At 38.9% G+C, this 27254-nt stretch overlaps 3 protein-coding genes across 3 annotated transcripts; all 3 read left to right on the top strand.

The window, feature by feature from the left end:
- Positions 1–931: 931 nt before the first annotated feature.
- LOC146682803 (prostate stem cell antigen-like) lies at positions 932–9328 on the top strand. The gene is made up of 3 exons (XM_085445856.1): positions 932–1102; positions 7595–7705; positions 8217–9328. Exons 1-3 carry the CDS (start codon positions 1051–1053, stop codon positions 8426–8428), a joined length of 375 nt encoding a protein of 124 aa, XP_085301982.1. The 5' UTR covers positions 932–1050; the 3' UTR covers positions 8429–9328.
- Positions 9329–9777: 449 nt separating this feature from the next.
- On the top strand, positions 9778–12224 carry LOC146682804 (uncharacterized). Its single transcript, XM_085445855.1, has 3 exons — positions 9778–9930; positions 11289–11399; positions 11681–12224. The coding sequence occupies exons 1-3, from the start codon at positions 9879–9881 to the stop codon at positions 11914–11916; spliced, it is 399 nt and encodes a 132-aa protein (XP_085301981.1). The 5' UTR covers positions 9778–9878; the 3' UTR covers positions 11917–12224.
- A 5924-nt stretch (positions 12225–18148) lies between these two features.
- On the top strand, positions 18149–21921 carry LOC146682805 (sperm acrosome membrane-associated protein 4-like). The gene is made up of 3 exons (XM_085446720.1): positions 18149–18350; positions 20929–21039; positions 21411–21921. The coding sequence occupies exons 1-3, from the start codon at positions 18299–18301 to the stop codon at positions 21623–21625; spliced, it is 378 nt and encodes a 125-aa protein (XP_085302846.1). The 5' UTR covers positions 18149–18298; the 3' UTR covers positions 21626–21921.
- Positions 21922–27254: the final 5333 nt, after the last annotated feature.

Raw genomic sequence — 27254 nt, forward strand, 5'->3', positions numbered from 1 at the left:
ATCAATGGTATTGGTGTGTTTCTCATTGGCATATGGCAGTGCTACAAATCTTTGTGCGAAGTGACTGTACTAACCGATTCTCATTTCAAGATGTCCTTATGGTACTTGCTACAGTGTAGCGGCTCGAGTTAGGCTGGACCCGTTGGCCAGCTACCCTCAGGGTATTGTAGCTCTGATGTCATCAGCAATTCTATTTCTTACTGTTCCCACCCTTCCTCTCCCCCCTCCTCATCTTCCTCTCCCCCCTCCTCGTCTTCCTCTTGCTCCTCCTTGTCCTTGTCGTCCTCTTCGTCCTACTTCTTCACCTCCACGTCCTCTTCCTCGGCCTCCTCTACTTCTCACTCTTTCTGCTCCCACCATTGTACTCCGCACACACAGCTTACCTGTATTATAGTGCTTAGGCTGATTGCAAAGTGAACTAATTATCTAAGAAAGTTTTCACATGTGAAAGTGTGCCAGACAGTTGGCAAATTAGTGTTAATGATAGCCATACATGTGTATACTTTTGCTAGGAGTGTGTTGGAAATTTGGTAATTGAGTGTAAGCAGTGAATTGTGCCTACAGTTTTGCAAAGTGTGTGTTACAAAATTGCAAACTGAGTGCAAAGCAGTTTTTGTGCTTTTAGTTTTGCAAACTCAGTGAGTGGTTTTGCTATAAGTCTGAATAGTTTTAGAGATTGTGCTACAGGAATCACAGTTAGTGTTTAAGCATTCAGAAAAAACTGTAATATCGTCAACAACAAATGAGCTACGAGCCAAACAAACTCAGCATTTCCCAGCTTTCTTGTATTTATAACTTCCTGCTTTCAGGTAATCTTCCTACCTGTATGAGCTGTGTGAAGGTCGACACAATCACGATGGACGTTCAGAATGAGCTCCTCTGATTGGGTAACGGTGACATTTGGTAAGGAGGGGGAGGATTATAAATACAGCGATGGCGGAAAATTTTGTCGTTAGGTCGAGATTATAACGGTCTGAGAGCTCACAGGCAGCCAGCTCCTAAAGCGCACTTTCTTCATTTGTTTCTCTCCCTCTCTTCTTTTAACCCAAGATGAACAGAGTTATCCTCCAGCTTTTTGCAGTCGGATTGTGCTTTGCAATCGGTAAGTTTAAAAACAAACAAACGCACAAGTAAATATTCGATTTAATTGCAGCTTACCCGTTATACGAATTATTCAATAAAAATGAGTTTTCTCTAAATACGTTTGAAGTGAACTGCTACCTTTAAAGACTTAAGTTTGAATTTTAGCAATAAATGTTTAAGTTGAACTTTGCTGTAGTCGGTAACTATCACCTGCACAGTCATGTGTGCGCTCCTAATTAACGCCTTACTTTTTTGTACAAGTTTTATGATTAAATTATGTTTAAGATCTTTATTTTAGTTCTAAACTGAGCTTTTATATGTTCTAATACCGTTTTATATGTGTATCTTTTTTTTTTGGTCCTGGAAGCTTTACCATTATTTTTCCACTTTCTTTGGAAAACGTGTCTCCCCCCCCTTTTTTTTTTTTTTTTGATGGGTGTGTCCTTGTTGGAGGGTGCAGAGCTGTTTTTGCTGGGTGTGTGCGCAAAAGAAGGTATAAACACCACCTAGACGAATGTAAAGATGAGGAAACCTTCCCTTTTGGGCGTAAACTAAATCAAATATCAGTTTGTTTTTTTCCCCATATCTCTCTGTGGTTTTAAATGGTATGTTCTAGTTCATCTCATAATCTGGGTAGAGATCTTTTGACTGTTGCAGATAAGATATGAAACATTTAAAACCCCAGCCGCATATCAAAGTTTGTGAATAGTAATGCATATTAAACCACTCATATGAAATGCAGCTCTGATTTATTTATGCTGTAAACTATAAATGTATATGGAAATGCGCTGCTTCTAAGTGTAGCTTGGGTAAAATGGAGACACTCCACTCTAAAAAACTATAAGAAATAAGAAAGTTGCACAGAAAATAAATGCTTCTGCATACAAAGCTGACATTTATCTCAAATGAGTGTTGTTAGTTTGACCCTTAATAAACTTGTGCTGGTTTTGTAGGCAGCCGGTTGGAGGTTGCTAGGGGAAATTGTGTCTTCATGATTGCATGCAATTCATCTGATCATTATTAGATTTTGTGGTTGCTCATAGCTTGCACGGAAGATGACGTTTTCAGTAAGCATTCACAGCTACTCACAAAGCAGAAATATTAGAGGTGTTGCCTGAGCACTATGGCTAACATGTGTTAAATGTCAGCTTCACTCAATTTTATTTCAGATTTTGTGGCAATCAGCTTGTGATCAAAACAATTGCAAGGTGGTTTTCAACAACCAGTTGAGGGATAGCCTCTCTTTCCCCTCGCAACCAATGGTGGTATCGGGTCCAATGTGTTATGTATGATGGTGCCCTATTGCTAAAAGTAGCTAATAACTTAAGTTGTCCTGTGAAAAATTTATATTGACAAGCTTAAGTGCCGATTCAAAGTCACCCATGGCAAATTGGGCTAATTTGTTTTAAAAAGAATCTTTATAGCTCAATGAGCAAAGGACCTTTGCAAAAAAATTCCAAAAATATTTAAATTTGTCTTCCATACATTATCTGGCATTGTGACTTAAATGCATTACTGGTAAGTGAAATGATATGGAGAGTTTTATTTAAATTGGTTGGTTAAGCCAAAAGTGCGAATAACTGATTAAAATAATCAGAAAAGAGGTTAAGCTACCAAAGGCGTTGGCTAAAGATGGCAGCTAATAGATTTGGTGAAACTAAAGCTTCATAGTTGACTTAAATTTAAAAAATTATTTTCAAAAGTATTAACAGCAGTGATTAAACCTCTAGCTAAAGGTAATGAGTAGACAACTGACTTTTATTTGACTGAAAAAGTAAACCATTGAGCCACTTTGTTAAAATATACCAAAACAAAGTGTATAAACTGCTACAGTCGTTTTAATTTTCGGAGTTTCCATTGAAATTGAGGAATTGGTTTGCTAAAGAGTGGTTAAATGACTATTTTTCTCAAAGAATGAAACTTGTATCGAGGTTCATGTACAAATGCCTAGAAATGATCCGTATCACCTGGTTTAGCTAGAAGCAGTAGCGCTAACACTCTGCTTTAAGTCTTTAAACAGTTTAAGTGGCTCAAAGAAGTTTATGTGAAATTGTCAGGTCTGTGTTTTGTTTTCAATTGGTTGTCTTGTTTTTACCTTAACAATTAGGTTTACACTTTTTTTTTTTTAACTTCAAAATAAACTGAATAATGTGAAAATGTCTAGATGGAGGTGAAATCAAATTTCTTAACATTTATTAGAGAATTAAATTATTTTGTTAGCATGTTAAATGATGTGTATTGTATGATTCACCTGAGTGACTAAGACTTTGGCTGTAGTGTTTACCCTCTGTGCACATCCCAGGCTTTATTTTAATGCTGATTATTGCAGGCTCCAGGGTGAGGCAGCTTGTTTGTGATATGCGGAGAAGTGCTTTTTTAAATCCACCCCCAGGCTGTTAAACACAAAGTCAAGTAAAAACTTGCCAGGCATTACATTAAATTTCTGTCCTTGTAGTAGTTGAGACTTTGCCAAAGGTTCAAATTCCTCTGCTGTCCAGTCTTCCTATTTTATTTTATTGTTTTTCTGCTTGTATTGTGTTTTACACCCTTTGTCCAGTTTTGTCCTTGAGATTTCAGCTGCTGTGCTTTGTATTCCATTTCAAACCACACCTTTCTGGGATCTGTATTGTCATCCTGGCTGCTTGCTGTACCTTCAGGCGATAATGCTGACCTTTTTACTTGTGTGACCAAAAAGTGATCCCCATATGGTGATAATTGCATAAAGGTGTTTGGGTGAGTCTGAAGTGAATGATTCAGACAGTGGACTGGTTCATTTCTGAAGGAAACTTGTTACAGGCCAGTGAAATGTTTCCCAAATCACCAGCTCACATAAAAATAGACAAATCGTCACCTCTGTTCAGCTACCAGCTGCTTTAAATCCTTAGTCAATAAATCTAAGTAATCTACAGTGTTCCCTGCCAAAGAGACATTTTTGATATGCTTGAGATGTGATGTGGAAGTGACTGTAGTGGTTTACACATTTTTCCTTGCATGCAAAAGATTCCTTTCTTGAGCCACAAACTCACACTGGGAGGGAAGGGGCACGCCTGGATACATGGGAGGGTTGCACCAGGAAGCGTATTTGGAGTGAATCTGTGCCAAAATCAGACATGCAGGCATGGATGACATACTTTATTAAGCCCAGAGGCAGAAACTAAATTTAACAGTAGCCACTTCACAAAAACAATGTAGGTCAATGATACTCCCCAAAAAGAAAAGCAATTATAACAATTAGACTAAATGGAGACTAAAGTAAACATGATAGGAATACAAAGGGAGTAAAGATGGGCCATCAAAAGCACTATACAAATACAGGCCATCATCCCTCCTTGAAAGAAGCCTTTAAATACAGTCGCCCTCATAACAGATTTCATGAGCTTGTTTGCATGTTTCCTGACTTCCTGGTTTAATTTCTTTCCATATTGCAGCACATGACTCATTGTTTGGCTGAGGGTATTTAGTCAGTGCCTCCTCCCTTCGTCCTTTTCCAGCAGATTCCCACAGTTCTAAATCTGAGCCTTGTGAGTTTGTTTTTTGTTCCCAAATTGTCCTGCCCCTCCAGTCCTGTGCAGTTGACGGTGTTGGCACTGTAAACGGTACCCACCCCACTGCCGCAACAACAAAAGAAACATCTTCATTTAGCTCTGCATTCATTACCATAGACACAACACCTTTCAATATACTTTGTCCAACTAGTATGTGCTTTGACCTTGGAGTGGAAAATCACAGGTCCACAGCCTGCAGCTTTAGTCTGTGAGCGATGGAGGGCAGTGTAGGACTGAGGCTCAACTTCGTTAGTAATGTGGCACATCTGACTGCTCAAAGAGTGTTCCTTCATTATTAAAGAACAGCCTGCTAACGAAATCCATTTTAAATTTGGGCAATTCAGTAAAAAGGAGAACTGTGCCTGTTATGTTTTTAATGTGTTGGAAAGCTTCTTGTACAAGGTGCCTATGCTCCTCAGAGTCTGCAAATCCCTCAGAAATGATCACATTAACATGTTATCTATAAATGTTCAAAGTAAATATAGGTGTTTGTTTCCTTAAGCCTTCTTCACATTTCTTAAATTAATACTGTTCATAGGTATCACACAGGGAAGTATCTGAATTATGCTGGACCAAAGAGGATTTTCAGAATTGTGCCTTGTTTTCTAAAAGTATTGTAGCTTGGATATAGATTTATAAAGTCATTACATTTTAGAAAGGCTGACTCGATGTGATATATTTAATAGCTAAGAATAAAGAGATTACAGTTCAATGCTAAATAGTTTCTAGGCTTGAAATGCATGCAAGTAATTATTGTTAATTCAGAGTAAATGTCCTTTGAAACATCCAGCCATTGTGTTTAAAGCACTTGTATAGTGGTTACAAAAACAAAAAACCCTGGAAATTCCTTGTTATTTAATTATTACATTACTTAATCACTCTGTGGCATCAATGGCCATAAAGATAACAAATGTCCGCCTTCACATTTTCTAAAGCTGACCATCGGGAAGAATTGGTCCAGAGGCTGATCTTTAAACTGTGTGTTCTCCAGCTGGCAGTGAAGACCACCAGTCATATGCTGATGCATCACCTCAAGTGAACGAATGTGCTGCTGTAACTGGGCACCCTTTAACCCTGAAACACTAAAAATAACACGCCTTACCTCAGGTTTGTTTTCTGTGACGTATGTGCATGAGTTGGTTCCGTGAAGGTGGAGGAACTGGTTGGATTGGAGAGGAAGTCTTGCAACACATCTCAGCAGTCTTGGTTATATCCTGTCACCATAACTAAACAAACAAACCTACCATAAGAAAGTTCTCAAATGTATCTCTATCAAATTTGATGCAAGAAAAATAAAACTGTGGTCCTATAGCTACTTTTTACTGAAGGTGCTGTATTTGATGACTTGATGTTTCTTTCCTCCCGTTGTTAACAGGACCTCCAGGTTTGACTACATTCACATGTTTATAATTAGTTGTCCTATTATATGAAAGCTTTTTGATACGGTAATTCAAATCTTGGTTGTATCCTAATACAGATTTATTTATTTTAAATCAAAAGTTAATGTTTACCTCTACTACATAAACTGCCACATGACATGAGCTCAGGGGTGTAACCGAAACCGGCTGGGGCGGGTGTGGGGTTGTGTTCTCTGTACAAAGGTGTAGATGTGATGAGATGGAGATATATCTCTATCGCATCACATCCACATCCTTTTTGTTTTTGTTTTTTCTTTGTAATTGAACTGAAACATCAGAACACATTGTTACAGTGCTCACGCCACAACACAATCTCCCCCCCCCTCGATGTATTGGACGATAAAAAGGAGGGAACTAGTGAGCTGAGGAAGGGCGTGAGTCAATGCAGCAAGGCAGATGATGCTTAGTCATCACGCTAGTTATGCAATTACTTCAGGGGAACACTCCAATTGTGATTGGTTACTCATCATGAGATGTTTTATTAGCTTAATAATCTGGAAGATTTTGTCTACAGCTACATGTGTTTTGTTTGGGTTTCTTTTTTTTCTTTTTTTTCTTTTTTTTCCCCTCCCAGCTTGTCAGAAGTGGCAGTAATTCTAAATTGTCTGTAATTTTAAAATGTCACATTTAAGACAATAATTAAAAGTTGTAGACTTGAGGAACAACTTAAGCTGTAGCCCAAAACTACAAAGATGATTTCAGGGTAAAGTTATAAGCTTTGAACATTTTAAACTGTTTTATTTGTTTAATGCTGCATTCGCAATATAAGCAGCTTGATTTCTAATAAGCCACGGTATTACAATGCTTTAATTTCCCTGTCTCATTGGTTACTGCTCAATGTTGTACAGTTTGTGCCCAATTCTTCCTAGTGACGCACTCAAAGGTAGCTTAGAAATTCCATGGGTGACACTTATCTTGGGTTTTTTTTTTTTTTTTGGTTTTTTTTTTTCTTTCCTGCAAGGTTTGTCAACACTCTCTGCACTGAAGGAAACTGTAGTTACCTCTTCGCCCAACCCCAGCACAAATAACAGGTTGTGAAATCACAGCTTGTACCCGGATGGTGTTATCAGAGACCAGTCATACTTCTTGTTTTTGTCTTAAAGCAGATTACAGCTGTCTCACAGGTTCTATTGAAAAAGCTGAATTGGTCTCTAAGGGTTTCTGCATACATGAGCAACATTTACAGTCTTAAAAAATTGAATAAGAGGAAGTGCTTTCATGACAAGACTGGGACAACGTTCTTTTATAATCGGCTCAGAAGAACCGCTCCAGAGGGTTCCTTTTAACACATGTAGGGCCTAAAGAGAGCCTCCCCTGTGCTTCAGACTGAAGGTCATATTTTTCTTTATCTCAGACTTTGTCGTCCTTATCTGTTAAATGCCAGACGTCGATACCCTAATGGAGGACAAACACTGAAAGGCCTCTTTTTCTCAGCCTCTATTTCAAGCGGCTGTGAACAATGCAAATGTTTGAACTCTCATTTATTCCCTGTAACAAACTAAACGGTTTCCTCTTTTCTTCTCCCTTTTTCTCCAAATCTGATATCAGCCCAAGCTCTTGTATGCTACCAATGCGCCATTGGGATTGGAAGTCTGTGTGTGACGTCTGAAAAAACGTGTGCAAGCGGCGAACTGTGCTACAGTGGAGTTGGGAAAGCAAGTAAGCACCGCCAGTGGCTACAAATGTGAACACACTGCATTCTTGTAAAGCTTGTCGTCAGCTCTCAGGTGAAACCCCTGCATTCTTAAAATGCAAACAAAGGGGGAAGTTTTAGACATTGTGCTGCAGGAACAAACTCTTGATTGCCCTGTCACTGATCCCATTCAAGTTGATCCTTCTCAGTTGGGGAATTTCTACCTGTAACATGTAGCCATATTACATTGTCAGGCTTTCCATGATAAGCTAAATGATTATTGACTGGTGACAAAGAGCATGTGGTTTCAGTCCAATTCATCTTTCACACATTAGTTTTCCAAATTTCAAAATGGCAAGAGCAAAAATGCTTCATGAACAGACTTCACAAACGGTTGCAGGATCTCTTTTATAATGCTTGGTCCTTCTGCAAACTGAACTTTGCTCACTTTCTAGACTTTTGCTGACATATGATAAACTCTAAAGAATCTGCGAGCACCCTGAGTGGTAAACGCTGACGCTGTTTGTTGTTCCACAGTTGGATTTGTGGACATCAAGATGAAGGGTTGCCTAGCAGTAGCGAACTGCAACAAGACTGAAGATGTGGACTTTGGCACAAACAAGACCATCTACAAGATGACCAAGACGTGCTGCAACACAAACCTATGCAACGCAGCGCCCGGCACCCCCACGCTGACCCTGGCCCTCGCCACCATCTCTGCTGTGTTTGTGGGAAACCTCCTGGTTTGACAGAAGATGCCACCAGTTTAAAATGCAAACATGGATGCAACACACACCAGAGATTCGATAAAATGTCCTTAAACATGAGGTTTTTGTAATCATGGAGTTTTTTTTTTTTTTTTTTCTTTTTTCATTATGGGTCTTTTGTTTGCTGTCCTTCAGTTATGTTGCAGTTTTGGTTTCAGATGTTTTTCAATTAATTCAATCTTTTAAACATTTTTCTTTATTTGGGTCAGCCTGCATTTACTGTAACAGATGCTTAATAAAGTCTGTTTATATTAATCGGGTGTAATACTGATATCAATGTGCATTTTGGTTTAATTAGGTGAATAACCTGTGAGGAATTTCCTAATTGTTTTCTAGCTCTGTCGCTGTCAGAACGCCTCAAACGAAGAGTTTGATACTCTGAGCATCGCTGCCAGCATTGCATTTGAAGATGGTGGTGGGGGGGGGCTTAATTTTAAGGCTAAACCAAATGTGTTTCTTATCTTACTGAGTGGAAACTAAGACGGGGAGTAAGTGTAAACTAGCTGTATAACATTATTACTACCTGTGAAACATACCAAAGCATAAAGGGTGTTTATGAACGCATTATGGAGCTTAAGGCTGGCACCGGTTCATCATTCTTGTTTCTCCCCCTTTCCCCCTGCCAGGTCTAAATAACGTGTTTTTTTTTGTTTTTTTTTTGTTTTTTTGGTCCCTCCAGTGTATGTTGGCTATATGGGAGTGATGGGGATGTATAGACTAATGCGTCTTGATCGGATTTGTCTTCATATACACATTTTCCCGTTTGCAAAAACTTTTTATAAAATGGCTAGTTTGGCAATACTTTCAAAAGAGATCCTTTTTTGTGTTAAAAATGTATATTTTGATGCTTCAAAGTCTTTAAATAAAACTATTGAAACTGGAGAGATGTGTGTATCGGGTTTGATTTCTTTACTGCTGATGAAACAAATCTTTCTTTTTGTGAAACTGCTAGATTTACTGGTTAACCAGGTTTCAGTGCCACTTTGCAGAGAGAGACTTTATCGATGTGTCATATGTGAGATTAAAAAGATTATTCTGGGGTTCTGATGTCATTTCTAGAGGGGGAAAAAAGGGGGTAAACCTAGAAATAACTCATTAAATTCTGTAATAAAAGCAAATTTTACTTACAAAGAAGAACCACTTAGTCGGTAGTTCTGTTTTTGGTTTTGTGTTTTTACGTTTTTCAGCCTCACTGCTTTCATCATTCATGGCATTCCTTCGCTCATTAGCACTCCCTCTCCCGTCCACCTGAGGTGACAAAGACAAAAGGCTTAGGGAAAAAAAAAACTGTTGTCCACTCCCTTCAGCTGTCAAATATAAATCTGTCCCCACCAAACAAGCTCATCAGTTTATCGAGAAGTGCCAAGAGCCAGCAGCCTCTCTGTGGAAGGACTTTCTGAGGACTCAAAGCCAACGACCAAATCAACACAAGATGGCAAAGATTGTGCTTGCAGTCATCGCAGCTGTTGCATCCTTCATGCTGGGTAAGGTTATCCAATCAGTTCTCTGCATTGGTTAATGATAAAATGAGGTTACAAAAATAACATAAATATTACGATATCTTATATAATACAAGGAAATCAGAGGAGCTAAAAAAGGTGTAAAATTATCTTTTTTTCCTGAAATGCTTTAGACAAGTATTACTGCTAAGTTCCTTTTTGGTGATAAAAAAATCATTGTCTTTAGTAAATTATTTTGGTAGCAGGGTAAAAATAAATTCAGGACTCTGGCAAACTTATTGTGGTGGTTTTTATTTATTTTTCCATAATTTCAGAAATAAAACATCTGCCATCATCCCAGCATTTAAAAAAAAAAAGTTTTTTTTCTTTGTGCTGAGGGTAATCATTCACTTCACAGGGCACTTAAAAAACAGTAGGAGACAGCTGGTTAAGGGACTATCGAGAGTGATGGGATGTTGTTGGTTTTTTGACAAAACTGGTCAAATTCTCCTCACGGTAACATTTAAGTAAGACTCCTGTAACTGCGTCAGAGGCAAACACTGTGCCTGCTTTGTGTTGTTTGGGCCAACTGCACATGAGCACCACACGATGTCAGGAGAATCCGCTCCAGCTTTGCCCAAAGATGCTCTTTCTCACATTCTGGAAATGCAGACATTTTTCATGTGTGTTGCCAAGATGCGAAGCCTGGGTGAGGCATGCAGGAAGCAGAATTCATACGTTATATGATATTTGGACATTTGCCCGTGCTGTTTTTTTTAACTATCTGAATAATTAACGCCCAAACTGACTGAGCTGCTGCTCAGGGTGAGGTCTATAAAAGTTCAGGCCTCTGGTGTATTTATGATTAATGACAAGTCTACTAAAATAACAGCAGACTGACTCTTTTTCAATCCTCCAAATTAAATAAAACCTACTTTGACGTCCCATTTAGTGAAAGTGTTTTTGTTAACAGATGTTTCTGGACTGAATTGAGATGATAGCCTTTTAACATATAAAGCTGATTGACTGACAGCTGTTGCTCACACCTGTGTACAGGGTGTGGCAGATCAGACATTTTCCATTGCAGTGTGTCTGAGTCTCAGTCACACCTGGCGCAGGGCAAAACTGACTGGACAGGGGAAAAACACAAAAAATCAGAAACAAAAACTTGACTGCTTTATCAACCTGATTTTTTTTTTCCACTGATAAAAATACTTTTGGCTACTCCCTTTGTCACTCCGGGTAGTGCCACATGTTTGATTTTGCCGGATGACCAACACGGGATGTGTGTCTCTGGCTGTAAAGTAACCGGTGACCGTTTCCTTGCCAAGCGAATATGTCAATCACTTCTGATCGCCTCTCAAAATGATGTTCACTTTTCTGCTTTCCTTTGTGTGTTTCAGTGGATTCCCTGTCATGCAACAAGTGCAGCTTTGGCCTTGTGGGGTTCTGCTTGTCCAGCAGTAAAGAGACCTGCTCTACCAACACCAGCACTTGCTATACTGGAACCGTGGGTAGGTCACCTCCTGATTGTTTTAAATATCACAGCAAGTGAGCACAGGAATGAATCACATAAATTATACCTGTCTACTTTCACAAATGTATCTGAAGACATACCCGATGTCCTCAGCTGCCAAAACAAAGTAGGGTGTGGTGGTAGCTGGGTGACAGTGGAAAATTACTAGTTAACAGGTGCTGTGCTTTAAAGAAAAGTCAGTTCAACTGGTTTAAGGTTATAAAAACATTCTTCACCTCTGTAAGTCTCAATAGCCTAACATAACTTTTCTCTCTCCAGCTTTCCCATCACTCACCAGCTTCTCAGGCTTCACCAGCCGGGGCTGCCGAGGTGACACTACAGCTTGCAACATTACGTCTAACAACACCCTGCTGGGAGTCAGCTACAACCTCGCAATCACGTGCTGCTCCACGGATAATTGCAACCCCACAAGCGGTGCCCCATCTGCCAAGATCACCCTTTCTGCCGCCATTGCTGCAGCCGTCCTGGCCTCCGCTTGGGGAAGCATGTTGTGATCAAACTTCACACAATGCTAGCTAAAGCCATTTGTACCAAAAACCTAAGAAAAAACATGTTCTTTACACTCTATCTAAAATGAAGTCTTTGGATCTCAGCAGTTATTAAGTAAACTTACATGCATAGTCATGAAGCGAAGTTTTGTTTGTCACATAAAACACAAACCTCTAGTGCCAACGTCATGAAAGTTAATCTATGAGATGTTTCAGGGAAACATTGAGTTTTTAAGTCTTCCATGTTGTTGCTTTCCTTTTTTGTATTTCTCCTTTTAATGACTATATGAAAATAAAAGAAGTTCTAAAAAGCATCTTTAGCCTCAGAGTATTTATTACAGTTTTTTTTAATTGGTTTGGCGCAGTTTTCACAAGCAATTGGTACATTTTCAAAACTCTTAGTACTTATATCACAACAGATCATCAAAAGTGCACGTTTTTCAAACATTTCAGCATATTTTCAATTGTGTCAGTACAATACACATTATGACAAAATATCCTTTTCACTACACAAAATAAGTGTTTCATCTAAATAAATGTTTTGTTCACAGTTACTGCCTTTCATAATGTTATCACTATCAAATTTTTGATTTGCATCTCTTATTATTCAGTTTAATACATTATTCTATCATTTAATTCAACTGATCTTAATGTTTAATCAATGAATCCTTCATTATGTCCATGGATTTTCAACTTGACTGATTGTTGTCTGGTCATTTGTAAGTTACACATTGCTGCAAGAGCTTTCAATCTAGAAATACTAATTGCTAATTGTTTCCCCCTGATGATCACAATTAGTTACCATATAAGTAGAACTGTGTTTGAGACTTTGCACTGTTCAAATATGGAGCAGGATAGACTCTTAGGGAGAGGAAACCTTCATCGAAGGGGTGGTGGTGCTCCTCGACAGAGAGGTGGTCTTCAGAGAAATGTAGGCAGAAGACAATGCACCATCATCTCTAATGAAGTCCGGGCCATCATTGTTGACCATGTGGTTAACAGAGGCTTTACCATGGCTGAGGCTGCCAGGTTGGTACAGCCTAATTTACAAAGGTCAACTTTCAGCTCTATCATCAGAACTTTTCGCCAAGAAAACCGGTATGTCTGCTATAGCAACTTCACTTCTAAAATATAATACTCTATTGTATAGATGAACAATATGTAATTGTCAGTTTACAGTAATGTAATTTGTAATACTTCAATATTCACAGTATATGATTGTCCTCAGAATTAACAGGAGACAACCTGGTGGTGGTCGCCCACGTGTTTTGACTGACCAGCAGGTGTTGGCTGTGGTGGAAATGGTCAGGGCAAGGAATGACATACGGCTGTCTGAAATCAAACAGGCTATTGAGAACAGCAATGACACCTTTGCCAATGTGCCATCAGTTAGCCTTCCAACGATTGCCCGGCTTTTGAAGAAGCACCAGGTTTCCATGAAACAAATTTACTTGGTTCCTTTTGAGAGGAACAATGTCCGGGTGAAACAACTGCGTTCAGAATATATTCAGGTACAACACTAAACTGGCATGCAATTACTGTAACAGTACTGACAACTACTAGTTGTAAAAAAAAAACCAACTAAATTATTATTTTAGAGGGTGATGGAGCTGGACGCTGCTGTGAATCATCACAAGTATATTGTTGTTGATGAGGCCGGTTTCAATCTGGCAAAAACTAGACGCAGAGGACGTAACCTTATTGGACAAAGGGCTACCATCCAAGTCCCTGGACAACGTGGGGGAAACATCTCAATGTGTGCAGCTATATCTGAAGATGGTGTGGTAGGCTGTAGACCAGTTCTAGGGTCATACAACACTGAACACCTGATAGTTGTGTTTTTTTTTTTTTTTTTTTTTTTTTTAACAGTTTTTTCTGAATGCTTAAACCCTAACTGTGATTCCTGTAGCACAATCTCTAAAACTATTCAGACTTATAGCAAAACCACTCACTGAGTTTGCAAAACTAAAAGCACAAAAACTGCTTTGCACTCAGTTTGCAATTTTGTAACACACACTTTGCAAAACTGTAGGCACAATTCACTGCACAACACTCAATTACCAAATTTCCAACACACTCCTAGCAAAAGTATACACATGTATGGCTATCATTAACACTAATTTGCCAACTGTCTGGCACACTTTCACATGTGAAAACTTTTTTAGATAATTAGTTCACTTTGCAATCAGCCTAAGCACTATAATACAGGTAAGCTGTGTGTGCGGAGTACAATGGAGGGAGCAGAAAGAGTGAGAAGTAGAGGAAGCCGAGGAAGAGGACGTGGAGGTGAAGAAGTAGGATGAAGAGGACGACAAGGACAAGGAGGAGCAAGAGGAAGATGAGGAAGGGGGAGAGGAAGATGAGGAGGGGGGAGAGGAAGGGTAGGAAGAGTAAGAAATAGAATTGCTGATGACATCAGAGCTACAATAGTGGACCATGTAATCAACCGTGGAATGACACTGAGGGTAGCTGGCCAACGGGTCCAGCCTAACTCGAGCCGCTACACTGTAGCAAGTACCATAAGGACATCTTGAAATGAGAATCGGTGAGTACAGTCACTTCGCACAAAGATTTGTAGCACTGCCATATGCCAATGAGAAACACACCAATACCATTGATGTAAAAATACTGAAATTGTTACTTTACAGAATTGCTAGATGACCAGATGCTGGGGCAGAGGAAGCATGTTCACTGCAGACCAAGTAACCCATATAGTCATTATGGCGATTGCAAATAATCCTATACTTGGAAATGAACACTTGTGTTTGTTTTGATGTGTTTGAATAAACACCAGTACTTGAAGTTTGGATCCCTCTATGCTTATGGATCTATGACAGAAGTATGAGCTCAAACTGACATAGCCTACCTTGTGCACAGAGAAAGCAAAAGCCAGATGTGTTTTGTATTCATACCATCAGTGTGCAGTTGGCGCATTGTGTGCTTAGGAGATGATGGCTTGTGTGTACTGTTTGATATGGAAACACCATTTTTACAAAGGTGTGAAGAGTTAATCTAGCTGTGTTTGCTTTTGCAAGAGAACTACAATGTTTTGATTTATTGGGTGACAGGTTTTCTTATTTGTGTGAAGAGTTTTGCAAAATTAGCCAATGGTTACAAAAAATGTGCTTAAGCAATCAGAAAAAACTGTAAATGAACTGGAGCAGGCCTGTCAGGGAGAAGACATCGTCTATGTTGTTGTGTGGGACAATGTCAGCTTTCAAATTTTTTTTTCTTTTGTTATGCCTGAACATAAGTGTAATATTTGCTGTGTAAAGTTTTACAGTTCAGTTACACTCATTCATCACCAAGGACAATTTGAAACGCTTACCTTGTATTATTTGCTCCTGAATGAAATGATTGGTAAAAGTACTAAGCTGAAAAAAGATCTTACTGTTTTGTTTGGGTGATTAACGCAAATGTTCTCAGAATATATCACAATGATCATATGTTCTGCAACAATGATTAAGTGGAATGAAAATATGTGCAAATACAATGAAATCATGACATCAGATTTGAAAGAATGACTAGTGGTGTTACAAATGTGAGTTTTGTACTGAGAGATTTGAAAATGTACACTTTAGTTATGAAAATAGTACCAAACCAATTTTAAAAAAACTGTATTTGACTGATTGTGGATACAGTTTACAAAAATGACAACAAAAACAAAGGGAAACACAAAAACTGGTTACATTGAATACAAAACACAACTTCTCATGTTGCAACTTAAGTAAAAAAAAAAAAGAAATTAACAAAGCACAAGAACCCGGGAGGGGCGATTGATACTAACAAAACCTTTCCTTGCAAACCACAAAGAAGTTAGCTGCAACACAACTGAGCTTCACATTCCCATTAACACAGTAAAACCTACAGTGGTAGGTCATCGAACATCTATGGAATAAGCAAATCTGTTATTTAGCAGGAGCATCCCTAAATTTAAGGTTAGACAAGTTTGTCAGAAAATGTGCCTTTTTTATTTTGGATGGAGCCTTCCAACTTCTCAAAATGGCACATCTAGCCAGGAGGGAACCAAAGGACAGCACCCGACGTTTTATCCCGGTAATATACTTATCATCCTCACCTACTGTATCAAAGAGAGCAAGTACGGGGTTGAGAGCCAGTTTCAGGCCGGCAGCCTTGTTCAAAGTGCAGAAAACCTCTTCCCAAAAATTTGCCAAGGCAGGGCAGGTCCAAAACATGTGGGTAAGACTGGCATCATCATACCAGAACCTGTTACAGTGAGGGTCAAAGCTAGGATAAATCTTAGTTAATTTGGATTTAGACAAGTGGGCCCTACGGACTACCTTGAATTGGAATAAGGAGTGGCGTGCGCAGAGTGATGTGGAACTTACCAGAGTGAGGACTGAATTCCATACGTCATCTGACATAGTTATACCCAACTCCTTCCCCCATGTGGATTTGAGGCCTTCAAAGGGAGCTGAAGTTACACTGCACAGTTTGTTATAGATGCGGAAGATTATACCTTGCCTGACAGTTGCAAATTAAGGAGCTCGTCCATTAGTTAGCAGCTCGAGCTTCTGGAAAATTGGAGAGGTGGGATTGCAAAAATTGTCTGAGTTGTAAATGTCTAAAAAAATTGATTTTTGGGAAGAATGTATTTTGCTGACAGCTGATCAAATGATGCTAGTTTATTGTGTATAACGAGATCTTTAAAGTAGATAATACCATCTCTAAACCAGACCTGGAACAAATTGTCCAAAGCTGGAGGGAGGAATAGGTGACTTGATTGGATGGGGCTTTGAAGTGAGAAATTCTTAAGATTGAAATGTTTCCTGAACTGAGCCCACACCCTGAGGGAGTGCTGAATTATCAGATTAGATGTAAAGTTGTCAATGGATAGAGGGAGAGAAGAACCCAGAAAGAAGGCAAGAAAAATATACTGAATTGAGTCTAACTCGAATCTGCTGGTCCCAGTAGTTGAGAACTCCCCTCTGACGTGGGATAATGAGCTATTTGGTCTGAAACACATGAAAGTGGAGAATCACTGGTCGCGGTTGGTCACCCGGTTTTAGCTTCGGCACTAAGGTACGGTGAGCTCTGTCAATTTCTGGAGGCGATGTGAGTATATCCCCACCAACGATTTCACAGAGGGCAGCGACGAAAAAGTCAGTCCACTTTGAGTGGATTCTGCTAAGTCAAGTATTTGTAGGTTTTTCCAAAGGCTGAGGCCTTCTAGGTCGATAACTTTGACGCCCAGCTTGGAGTTAGCCTCTCGGAGGTCACCATGTGCTTCTTTGAGCTCTTTGATCCGCTGACCTGCATCTTCTGCTGCCAGCCCAAGCGAAGACAAACGCTGGCCATGTTCATCCACTGCTAGCCCAACCTGGTCAAACTTAAAGTTGAGTAAAGGAAGTCTTTAATTCAGTCTTGAGTTCTGCTGCCAGCTCCTCTTTATGTTGGGTTAACAGCGCAACAATGGGGTAGATTTTCATATTAAATGTTGCCAAAGCTTCAAACATATGTGCAAATAATTCCTTCACGCTTGTCTAAATACTGAATTTCAGACTGTTCATTCATGGTTCTGTAAATTGTGAATTATGCAAAGCTACTCTAGGAGAGTTAAAGATGAAAAAGATGGAGCTGGAAGTGGTCCTGTGTATGTGTAAAAATGATGAGAAAAATGTACTCAATGATCATCCTTTGCTCTTGTATCTGGTTGTGCAGAAGCAGTGGGTGAGAAATTTAGTACACCCTCACTGCTTCCATTTGAATTAAACAGATCGAGTAGGGTGTTGCTAATCAAATGCACTTGATTAACTGACCCCCAGCAAGTGTAATAAAAATGTAGACATTTTGGCAGTTTGCTGGTCTGGAGCTTTCAGGTCTTTGCTAACACAATGCAAGCTCCACGTTTGGTGAATAAGCACAATCAGCTCATGCCAACTGCATTGGAGGAGTGATGACTTGGGCTTGTTTTGCAGCCACAGTACTGAACACCTCATGCTCGTGCACTGCTTCTGAAATTTGCCTTAGTTTATAATCTATAAATAATGACATGGTGTAATATGTCATGTGTTGTTCTTCATCTCAGAATTGAAAATCATTTAATATATTTAAATCAAGACCTGATAAAGATCAGATAACGTTTTTTTATTATGGGCTGATACATAAACCCTACAGTAAATAATAGGTTTACTTTAATCTTACTTTCTCTTATACATATTCATCTAGCAACACTCATGTCACTCCTTGCAAACTTTATCAGTCCAGTTGACGTGTATTTCTGATACAACTCCCCCAGTGAACAAAGATATGACTGCATTGTTCGTCAAAGCAGATTTCCCACAGCTGCCGTAACAGTGAGTTCGTAGAAAAATAAAATAAAAGTTATCTTTCTGGTATTTTCACCTGCACTTCTGGAAACATCAAGATGAAAACTTTACTGTGGAGTTGTGCAGCAGTAATGACTCTGTTTGTTACAGGTAGGAGGTTTTTTGCTTGCTTTTCTTTCTGCTTGGACTCAAATACTACTGGTTATTTTCAGAGATACTTTAAAATGTGTATATCCTGTCTTGGGAAAAACTGAAAATATGTATAAATATAAATACCTTGAACAAGTGATTTAATTTTTTACGACTTCAAATCAACAATCGAGAATATTGTTCAGTGTTTCTGAAGGGTCTGATTTCATAACCCCAAAACGTTTTTACTCGACTGTTAAAAAGTTTTACACTGCTGTTCTTCCAAATTGTTATTAGAATATCCTTAAAAGAACCAAGGTAAGTGATAATAGGGTTTTATCTGGCTCAGCTCGGGCTTTTTGGAGGGTGTCTAGGCCCCTAAGCAGTGCTGACCCATGTATAGGTAAGGCAAAGAGTCTGCATATTCCTATTTAATAGAAGCCTGTGCAGTTTCCTGTTGTTTCTGACCATCTGATAAACAAAAGTGTATTTTAAACTTGAGCAGAAATGGCTAAAGGACCATTAAGCTCATGCCACAACCCTCCATTCATAATGCCTAAGGATCACTGCTACTACTTTGTTCAGACTTACATCTGATATGGTCTTCACCGAAATTGTAGAATTCACAGGCAGTAATCTGTGAATTGTGGTAAAACGACTAATGAGTTTGATGGAAAATAAACTTTTTCATGGGTCAAGAAACAGATTAACCTGCAGCATCCATGAAGCCATAGAAAAAGGGTTTGGATCTTACAGTGAGTGATCCAGTGGCTCTGTTATGGTGTAGAGCCACTTGTATTTCTCAAATGTTTCATGAGCTGAAGAAGTTCACCCCTTTCGCAACCTACAACAATTTTTTATGGGTTATTAACAATTTTTTTAAAAGAATTGAGCGGAGTTGTAGCTAAAGTTAAATGAAGGTCAGCACGATAGCATCAGCAAACTCTATGCTGTGTATTTGCCCTTGTTTCCATGCCTGTGATTCAACCATAGGTCAGGGACTGCTCCCTTAAAGTAAAGGGCCACTAAAAATTCATACAGACATGTTAAAAGTGATCACCTTTATCCTATCATAAAAATTTTCTATTCTAATGCAGCCACTTTCTTTTAAGATAACAAAGCATGCATAGAGCTCTTAGAATCAAGAATCAATGCCTCAAAATACCAAAGCTGTTCTAGCATGATGTAATGGTCCAGCACCTCCCATAAAATAAGGTTTGTCATTTTCTCATGATGTCTGTCACCTGTTTGTAATGAAAACTATTCACAACAATTGCAGTGTTGTTAAAACCATGTAAATGTTTCCCCAGAATCACAATGAGGGCATTTAGTGTTGCTCGAAGTCATTCTGAATACTGAGAAAATGCAGGTAGAAGGACTGGTTTGTTAAGAGTTTGTCAGAAAGATGAAAGGCAAAACATTTGGGGAAAAACGATCTAGGAGGTAGATTGCAGATGACGAATAGTCGCCAAACTTAAACCCTTGACCTTTGTCATGAATTTGTGACAAAGGTGAAAGCAAAGAAATCTACTTGTGAAACAGAGTTGGAATGGACCTCCCTAATTCCACTGTAGAAAGGATGTCAGAGGATGTCACAGGTCGCAAGTGTTAGCAGGGCTAATGCAGAGAGAGACACACAAACCATATATACACACACACACACACACACACACACACACACACACACACACACACACATATATATATACCGTATTTTCCGCACTATAAGGTGCACTTAATATCCTTCAATTTTCTCAAAAATCAACAGCGCGCCTTATGTATTATTGTGCTTACTGACTTCGAACCGATTTTATGTGGTACACGGTGCTCAAAAATATTTCAAAAAATGTTTTAGTATGACTTTGGTAAGCTTCGAAGCTGCACTGCTTGATGGCTTGTCAGAGCATTACGGCTACCGTAGTCGGGAGCCTCACAAAGTAATCTGGGTCCAAAACTCCGTCCAAAACACTGTGGCATCACTGAGAGTTAAAAACTGTCTAAATTCTTTCACCTTTAATAAATTGATCAATTGTGGGGTTACTTAAGTTGGACTAGCTGCTAGCTTGGACTAGCTAGCTGTGTATAATGATGTGCTACGTGATCGCTAGCGACAGAGCTATGTTACACAGCTAACTTTTTTCACTCATCAAGGGTTAAACTTCAGTCATGAAAAATCTATCCACAATACGAGGTCAGTCAACAGCAACAACATGGGAATAGAGTAGCTGCAAGAGAATTCAACATTAATGAATCAATGGTACGGAAGTGGAGGAAGCAAGAGGAATGAGTTGAGTAAAATTTGACTTCTCTGACTGTTTTGTTTCGCTTAGTGCGCCTTATAATCCCATGCGCTTCATGGTCCGAAAAACATGGTATGTAGCTTGAATTGCTTTCTTATATAAACAGCCTGTTAACCTTGGCAGGTTAAAAAAACAACTTCTGCTTGTGTACTTTGTGATAAAGGAGGTTCCTATTTTGATAAAATTGTAATTAAATGGAGTCAGATATTTGACACAGCTGATTAAAACACTTTCTGATACTTTCCAGCACCTTTTTTATTTACAGTTGCTTTTTTTGGTTATTGTTTTCTTTCCCACAGTTGAATCTCTCACCTGTGAGACGTGTGATTTTAAGATCCTTGGCTACTGCATGCACACTGATCCTGTAAATTGCACAGGATCTCAGACTAACTGCTTCACTGGAGTTGCAAGTAAGAGAAATACCCAGAACTTTCTGTGGCACAGCTACAGAGGAACTATGAAGAAAATTACATTTTGATTTCTCACAACAGTGATAAGACTTTCCACTGAATTTGTTCACTGTGTCAAAAAGCAGTTCAGACTTTTTGTCAAAGTTTCCAGCGTAGGGACATAAATCTTTTTATATTTCATTTCTTTAACATGTGCTACAAAAAACACATTTTAACATGTAATCCAAAAAAAATGTTTTACAAGCTTCAAAATATTTTATGTTAAAGTATTAAAAAGAATACATCTTAAAAACATTGAAAACATTGAATAACCTAAAACAAGCCAAAACGAGATAAACAAGTCAAACATGGACTGTCCTTTCCTCTCTCAGAGTTTACGATCAGCCTGTTGAACATCTATGAACGTGGCTGTATAGAACCAGCCGAGTGCAGAAACGAGACGGGCTCCATCTTGTATGTGAACTACACCGTCACCAGGACCTGCTGCAGCACCGACCTGTGCAATGGGGCCACCTTCATCCAGCCTGGCTTCACTGCAGCTCTGTGTGCTGCCCTGCTAGCAGTTTGGAGCCAGTTGGGTTTTTAAAGATGACGAGAAGACACAACAGAGTGTTGCTTTGAGTTTCCATTTCATAATAATTCACTTTCAAAACGTTCAATTAAAAAAAATGAGTTAAACAATATCTCTAACATGTAAGTGTCAGTGTGATGATGTAATGTGCTTAATAATCTAAACTATAGGTTTTTCTATGCAATTCTACAGTTTGATACAGTTTCAAGCCAAAATATAACAACCAGATGCATTATATTACTTGAATTGCTTTTTAATTACTTTTTAAAGCTGATTTAAAGGAAAATAAATTCTTACGCTGATTATCCATCTATTTGCTTCCACTTGTCCAATTCAGGGTCTGACTTTCTTAGAATAAACAGTTTTGTTGTAGAAAAAGAACATGACATGGGTCAAATTTAGTTTCTTTTTAATTTGGATTAAAAATTCATGACTTCTTAAGTACAATAAAGTAAAGTGCTGAAAAACAGAGTCAACGATTTTAGCTATTAAAATCTATTTCTCACTCCTGAAGTCTTTAACAAAAAACTCTCCATGTTGATAAATTTGGTATGCCAAAAATGATAAAGACAGAATTTTCACGAAACACTGATGTGATAACTTGAAATATCCCTTTACCACAAATGCTGCATATCACTTGTTGATCATGACATTATTAGTCATGATAAACAAGTGCTGGAGGGAGTGTCAAACAGCTGGTCAGTAGTCCAGTTAATCCTATGACATGGGGTGTGTCCACATATTTTCATGCTTTTTATTTCCATGGTTACTACTAACTACAATACTGCTGAACTCGACATGTGAGCTACATTAATTTCCCATATATGACAGTTCACAAGCCTCCATAAGTTCTCAGTTGATTTTAATTATCTTTAGTTTGTACAGTAGAGCCATCAGTGGTAACAGGTTTGACACTTTCCTTCTGTACTTCACATATTAGCATGAAGAGCTACTACATTACTGATGTTCTGGTTTCTATAACAGACTTTAAGCATTGATATCATGGTATATAAATTCAGTGAGAACAGCGTGTCAGTTGTGATGTCATTGATGTACAGAAACCAACGTGGATTTTTTTTTAAATCTGGTTTCTGATAATCTGGGAAAAAGCTGTATCATATCACAGGACTCACGTTGATCCCAAGTCCATTGTCTAGCTCTGGTTCCTTCTGTTTCAAAATTGTAATATATGATAGTCTTCATTAGCTCATTTTAATTTTCTTAATTAATATAGTTCAGTTAAATGCACTGGATGATAGGGGATAGTTCCAGAAATGTTCAGAGAATGATGCCGTCAGTATTATAAGCATCTACATTCCATAAGAACTGAGTCACTGATCTTAAGACACAGTCACATCACAAAGCCATAGAAAGGTCACTGCATTATTTGTTGCTTTTAACAAGCATAACTAACCGCAAGGTCTGCAAAACAAGTTCTTTAGTGAAAGCAATCAAATGAAGCCAAACCTTGTACTGTCAGGCTGGGAGCGTCTTTTGTTGCATTTTATATTGCCTATTTTTTTAAGTGTTCAGCATGTGACATACTCTGCCAAACCTTACTAAGGTTATAGAACTGTACAAAGGAGGGTGACTGCACTCTGTTGCCCTCCAGTGTCATGCCTGCAGTTTTGTTTTTTATTGTGAGCATAAATCTTAATCCTTCCTGTCATTCTCATCATTTAGAATGCCATATTCCATATTTTCCTATAGTTTTAGTGTTATATGTGTCCATTTCTGTCCCATAGTCCACCTAGCTCAGTCGGAAGTGCATAAGATGCTTTAACTCACTGTCATGGGTTTCAGCCCCATGTTGGGTGATGGGTGTCTGACAAGCAACAACTCTGATGAAAGCGGCTCTGCAGGTAGGTAAAAGCACCCTGCTGCTTGTCAAAGCATTCTGCTGAGTCTGTCAGTCCAATCCAGAAAAGGTCTTCAGCTTCTTCCGATTTTTAAAAAGAATACCTGCTCCTCTCTGCTGTCTGTTTTCACCAGGTCTCCTCCTTTTATCCTACATTGTCTTCTGCTCTCTTCTCAGGATGATTTTCTGGTGGACAAATAATAGCACGTAATAGCACGTTGCTCCCAGCCTTCTTCACACGTATAACATTGTTTATCTTTGAAGAGATAACAACTAAGTCTGCAGTTGGGTACGGGGGAAAAAAATCACTGTTGTGATTGCTGGGATTTGGGTACAACAGGAGGCTCCTTCTGTCCTGTAGCTACAATCAATCAGGCCATCAGTTTGTTTTTAATCATCAGAGGATGTGAATGTTTTAAAGTCAAAGTTCATAACTTACTCGTTTATGTATAGTTGTTGACATACAGGCTGCACTTTTATTTTGATCATGTATACATGTGTATGTATGATTACAGAAGTCCATTTAGCAAAGAAAAGAAAAAATGCTAAACAAAAGCAAGAAAAATTCATTTCAACATTGCTTCACCTGTTATGATTCAGTTACATATTGAAAAGGAGTGGCAAGAAGTACACACTTATTTAAATGGCCTGCATTTGTAAAGCGCTTTACTCTGTCCCTAAGGACCCCAAAGCGCTTTACACTACATTCAGTCATTCACACACACATTGGCAATAGCAAGCTACGTTGTAGCCGCCCTGGGGCTCACTGACAGAGGTGAGGCTGCCGGACACTGGCACCACCGGGCCCTCTGACCACCACCGGTAGGCAAACATGGGGTTAGTATCTTGCCCGAAGATATTTGGCATGTAGCCAGGAGGCAGCCGGGGATCAAACCACCGACCTTCTGATTAGTGGCTGACCTGCTTTGCCACCTGAGCTACAGCCACTATTTAATCGCACCCCTTCGCCATACATAATATAATCTGCAGTAATAATAATGAACATATTTCTAATCTAATCCATACACCACATAAAGTACAAATTATTATGTCATTATGTCTTGTGATTCCATAACCCCGCCTCCACACAACAAACCCAACACCTCCAGGTCTGCAATAGCCAATTGCACAATCCAAAAAGCATGAATAAAACTTCATCCTTTTCCCTTCCTCTATAACTCATGAAGATCATATCTTTATAACTCTTTTTTTATGCTTTGTGTTTGGACATTGCTTCAACTCCATACTCAAACTGTTCCACAGCTTCACTCCACGCATAGAAATTCTTTTATTAGTTATCTCTAAACTGTATGTAATTCTTTTAGTTCCCTACCCTGCCTTCTCACAAGCTTTTGTTATTGATTTGAGGAGACTTCACATTTAATGGGGTCATCTTATCTTGGAATAGCTTTGTTTACAACAAAGAGGAAGACACCTACCAACCCAGTTAACAGCATTACAGCACAATCATCTGTTGCCTTGGGAAGTTCCCCATATTTTCCTCCAGTGGACTGTCATTTTGTTGTTAGCGCCACACATCTTGGGGCTTGAACCCACAATCCTGAGATTAAGAATCTCATGCTCCGCTAACTGAGCTAGCTGGGCTGTTCCTGTTTTTGACTTTGATACTAAGTGAAATCTAAAGCAAAGAAGATGCTGCAACAAAAGCTTCTATGTGGTCTCTTTGGTTGTTAGCAGATTGTAATACAGTCTGCAAACACTTCCTGATTAAAAAAGTGAATCGGTGAATCAGTAGTTATATGCACTACAGTTGTATATATACAATTAAGTTAAATTACAAAATTGCATTGACTGACAGCACAAAAAATAAGAGCCTTGGCTATAGATGCACTGCTGCTGCTCAGCTGGATCAGGTGAAAAAGCATCTCTTTTCCACCTGAACTCTTAATTTCAGGTTTGTAAATTCAAGACCCATACTGGGATCTGTAAGAGTCTTGTCCCAAAACAGAATAAGAGAGTGAGGGTGCTGGCCTCCAGAAGGCTGTGGGGACAGATAAACTTGCTAGCATATGCCCAGTTGAAGTCAAGCCTGTTTGGTGCAGAGTGACATGCTTTAAAGACGAAAGTGACACAAAACTGCATTGTTTTACTTCACAATAATATTGTAGGGTCTCCACCTTACTATTTAAAGCACCTTAAGGTCACTGTCGTTCACATTGCTGGTCCCTGCTATTTGGACAGTCTCCAGAAAGAGGATTTTGAAGCCCTCTTTGGACACTATAAACCCGTCTTGTGTGACGGGTTTATAGTGTCCAAAAGGAGGCATGCGTTCAAATCCCACTTCTCGAAAGGCAATTTGTAATTTAAGTTATTTAAATTAAAGACTGCAAACTCCCCACCCCCCCTCTCTCTGTAAATGTCTTGGATTTGGGGTTTTTTGAGGTATCATGTTCACAAGATTTTCAGAAAAGGTAGCAAAAAAGATGCTACACCGTAAACTTTAATGATTGCTACCAGTTTGCCAAGGGTGTCTCTAAGGGTAACAGCAACACCCTCTCAACCTTTTACAGCTTAGGGGTAAAAACTATAGGCAACTTTGGCAATCTGGTGCCAATTCTGACATCCAGGTCTAGGTTGTGTCAGTTGCAGAATACCACCAAACAGAAAGTTGCAACGCTTTCAACAAAAACCCTAAATTATTTTACTCCCTTTATTTCATTAAGCAACTTGATCTAAATCAAAATTAAAAATGGTTGTCAGGAATGGGATTTGAACTCACTACTCTATTTAAAAAGCATAAGTGACTTCAGCAGGTCTTTGCCAAGTCATTTACCAAAGTCAGCCAAAGTCACTTGGGAAGTGCAAATCCATACTTGAGTCCAGTATCTTAGACCACCTCTGACTAGTAGAACATTAATCACAAAGTAATGCCTGTTCACAAGTTTAGCTGTATTTGTAATTTGTGGACAATATCTAAGTCAAGATAAAATCCAAGTCAAACATTCAAAGTAAAGAAATAAGCATGTTTTAAATCCCCAAAAGTTGATTCTGTTCCTCTGGACATAGACCTCATATCATCAACTTACAAAAGAAATTTGCAGAACTTGAATAAAATTTGAAGACCATTAGCAGAGCAGAAGTCCCTTTGGTCAGGAAGGAGTGCCTCCTTCCATTTTGACAATCTAAAAGTCCTCCACATAGAAGTCTCTCACTGTCATTTAAAAAAGTTTTTGATTAAGTTCTTTCAATGTTTGTTATCAGGCAAGAAGAGGTGACTACAGGAGGTGGCTGCTATGCTGTCTGAGCTAGCCAGATTGTATTTGGGGGAAGAAAAGTCTTAAAAGTATCCAACGTGTCCTACAAAAGGAAATTACCCACTACTGTAGCCAGAACTCTAACAGGAAAAGTGATTTGAAGCCTCTCCATCATGTTCAAGTCCATCCTCACGTCCTTATCGCACACTTGGCCATTGTGACAGTCAGGTAAAGTGGTAGTCAATCCGGATGTTACAATTTAATGTAACAAAGTTTATTACTTGCCTGTTTCAACATTGACAGGAGTTATTTTTAAGTATGGGATTTTGAGAAAGTGCACTTGTTTGGCTTTAGTAGCCCTGTGGTTAGGGTTAGGCAATCCACAACATTTCAAGTTTCTCACATGGCCCCCTAGCCATGAACATAAGATCTAAATATACATTTTTATCTAATGACGAATGAAATCTGGAGACAAAACTTTGGCAGGAGTTCAACACACACAACCATCCAGAGTCCAGCAGATCATTTAGAGAGGAAAGACTGAGTATGACATCCTAGACTACTCACCCAG

This window comes from Copadichromis virginalis, linkage group LG22 (genome assembly GCF_057382275.1).
Source record: "Copadichromis virginalis isolate Kocher_CV1m ecotype Utaka linkage group LG22, C_Virginalis_male_GT1.1, whole genome shotgun sequence".
NCBI classification, from domain to species: domain Eukaryota; kingdom Metazoa; phylum Chordata; class Actinopteri; order Cichliformes; family Cichlidae; genus Copadichromis; species Copadichromis virginalis.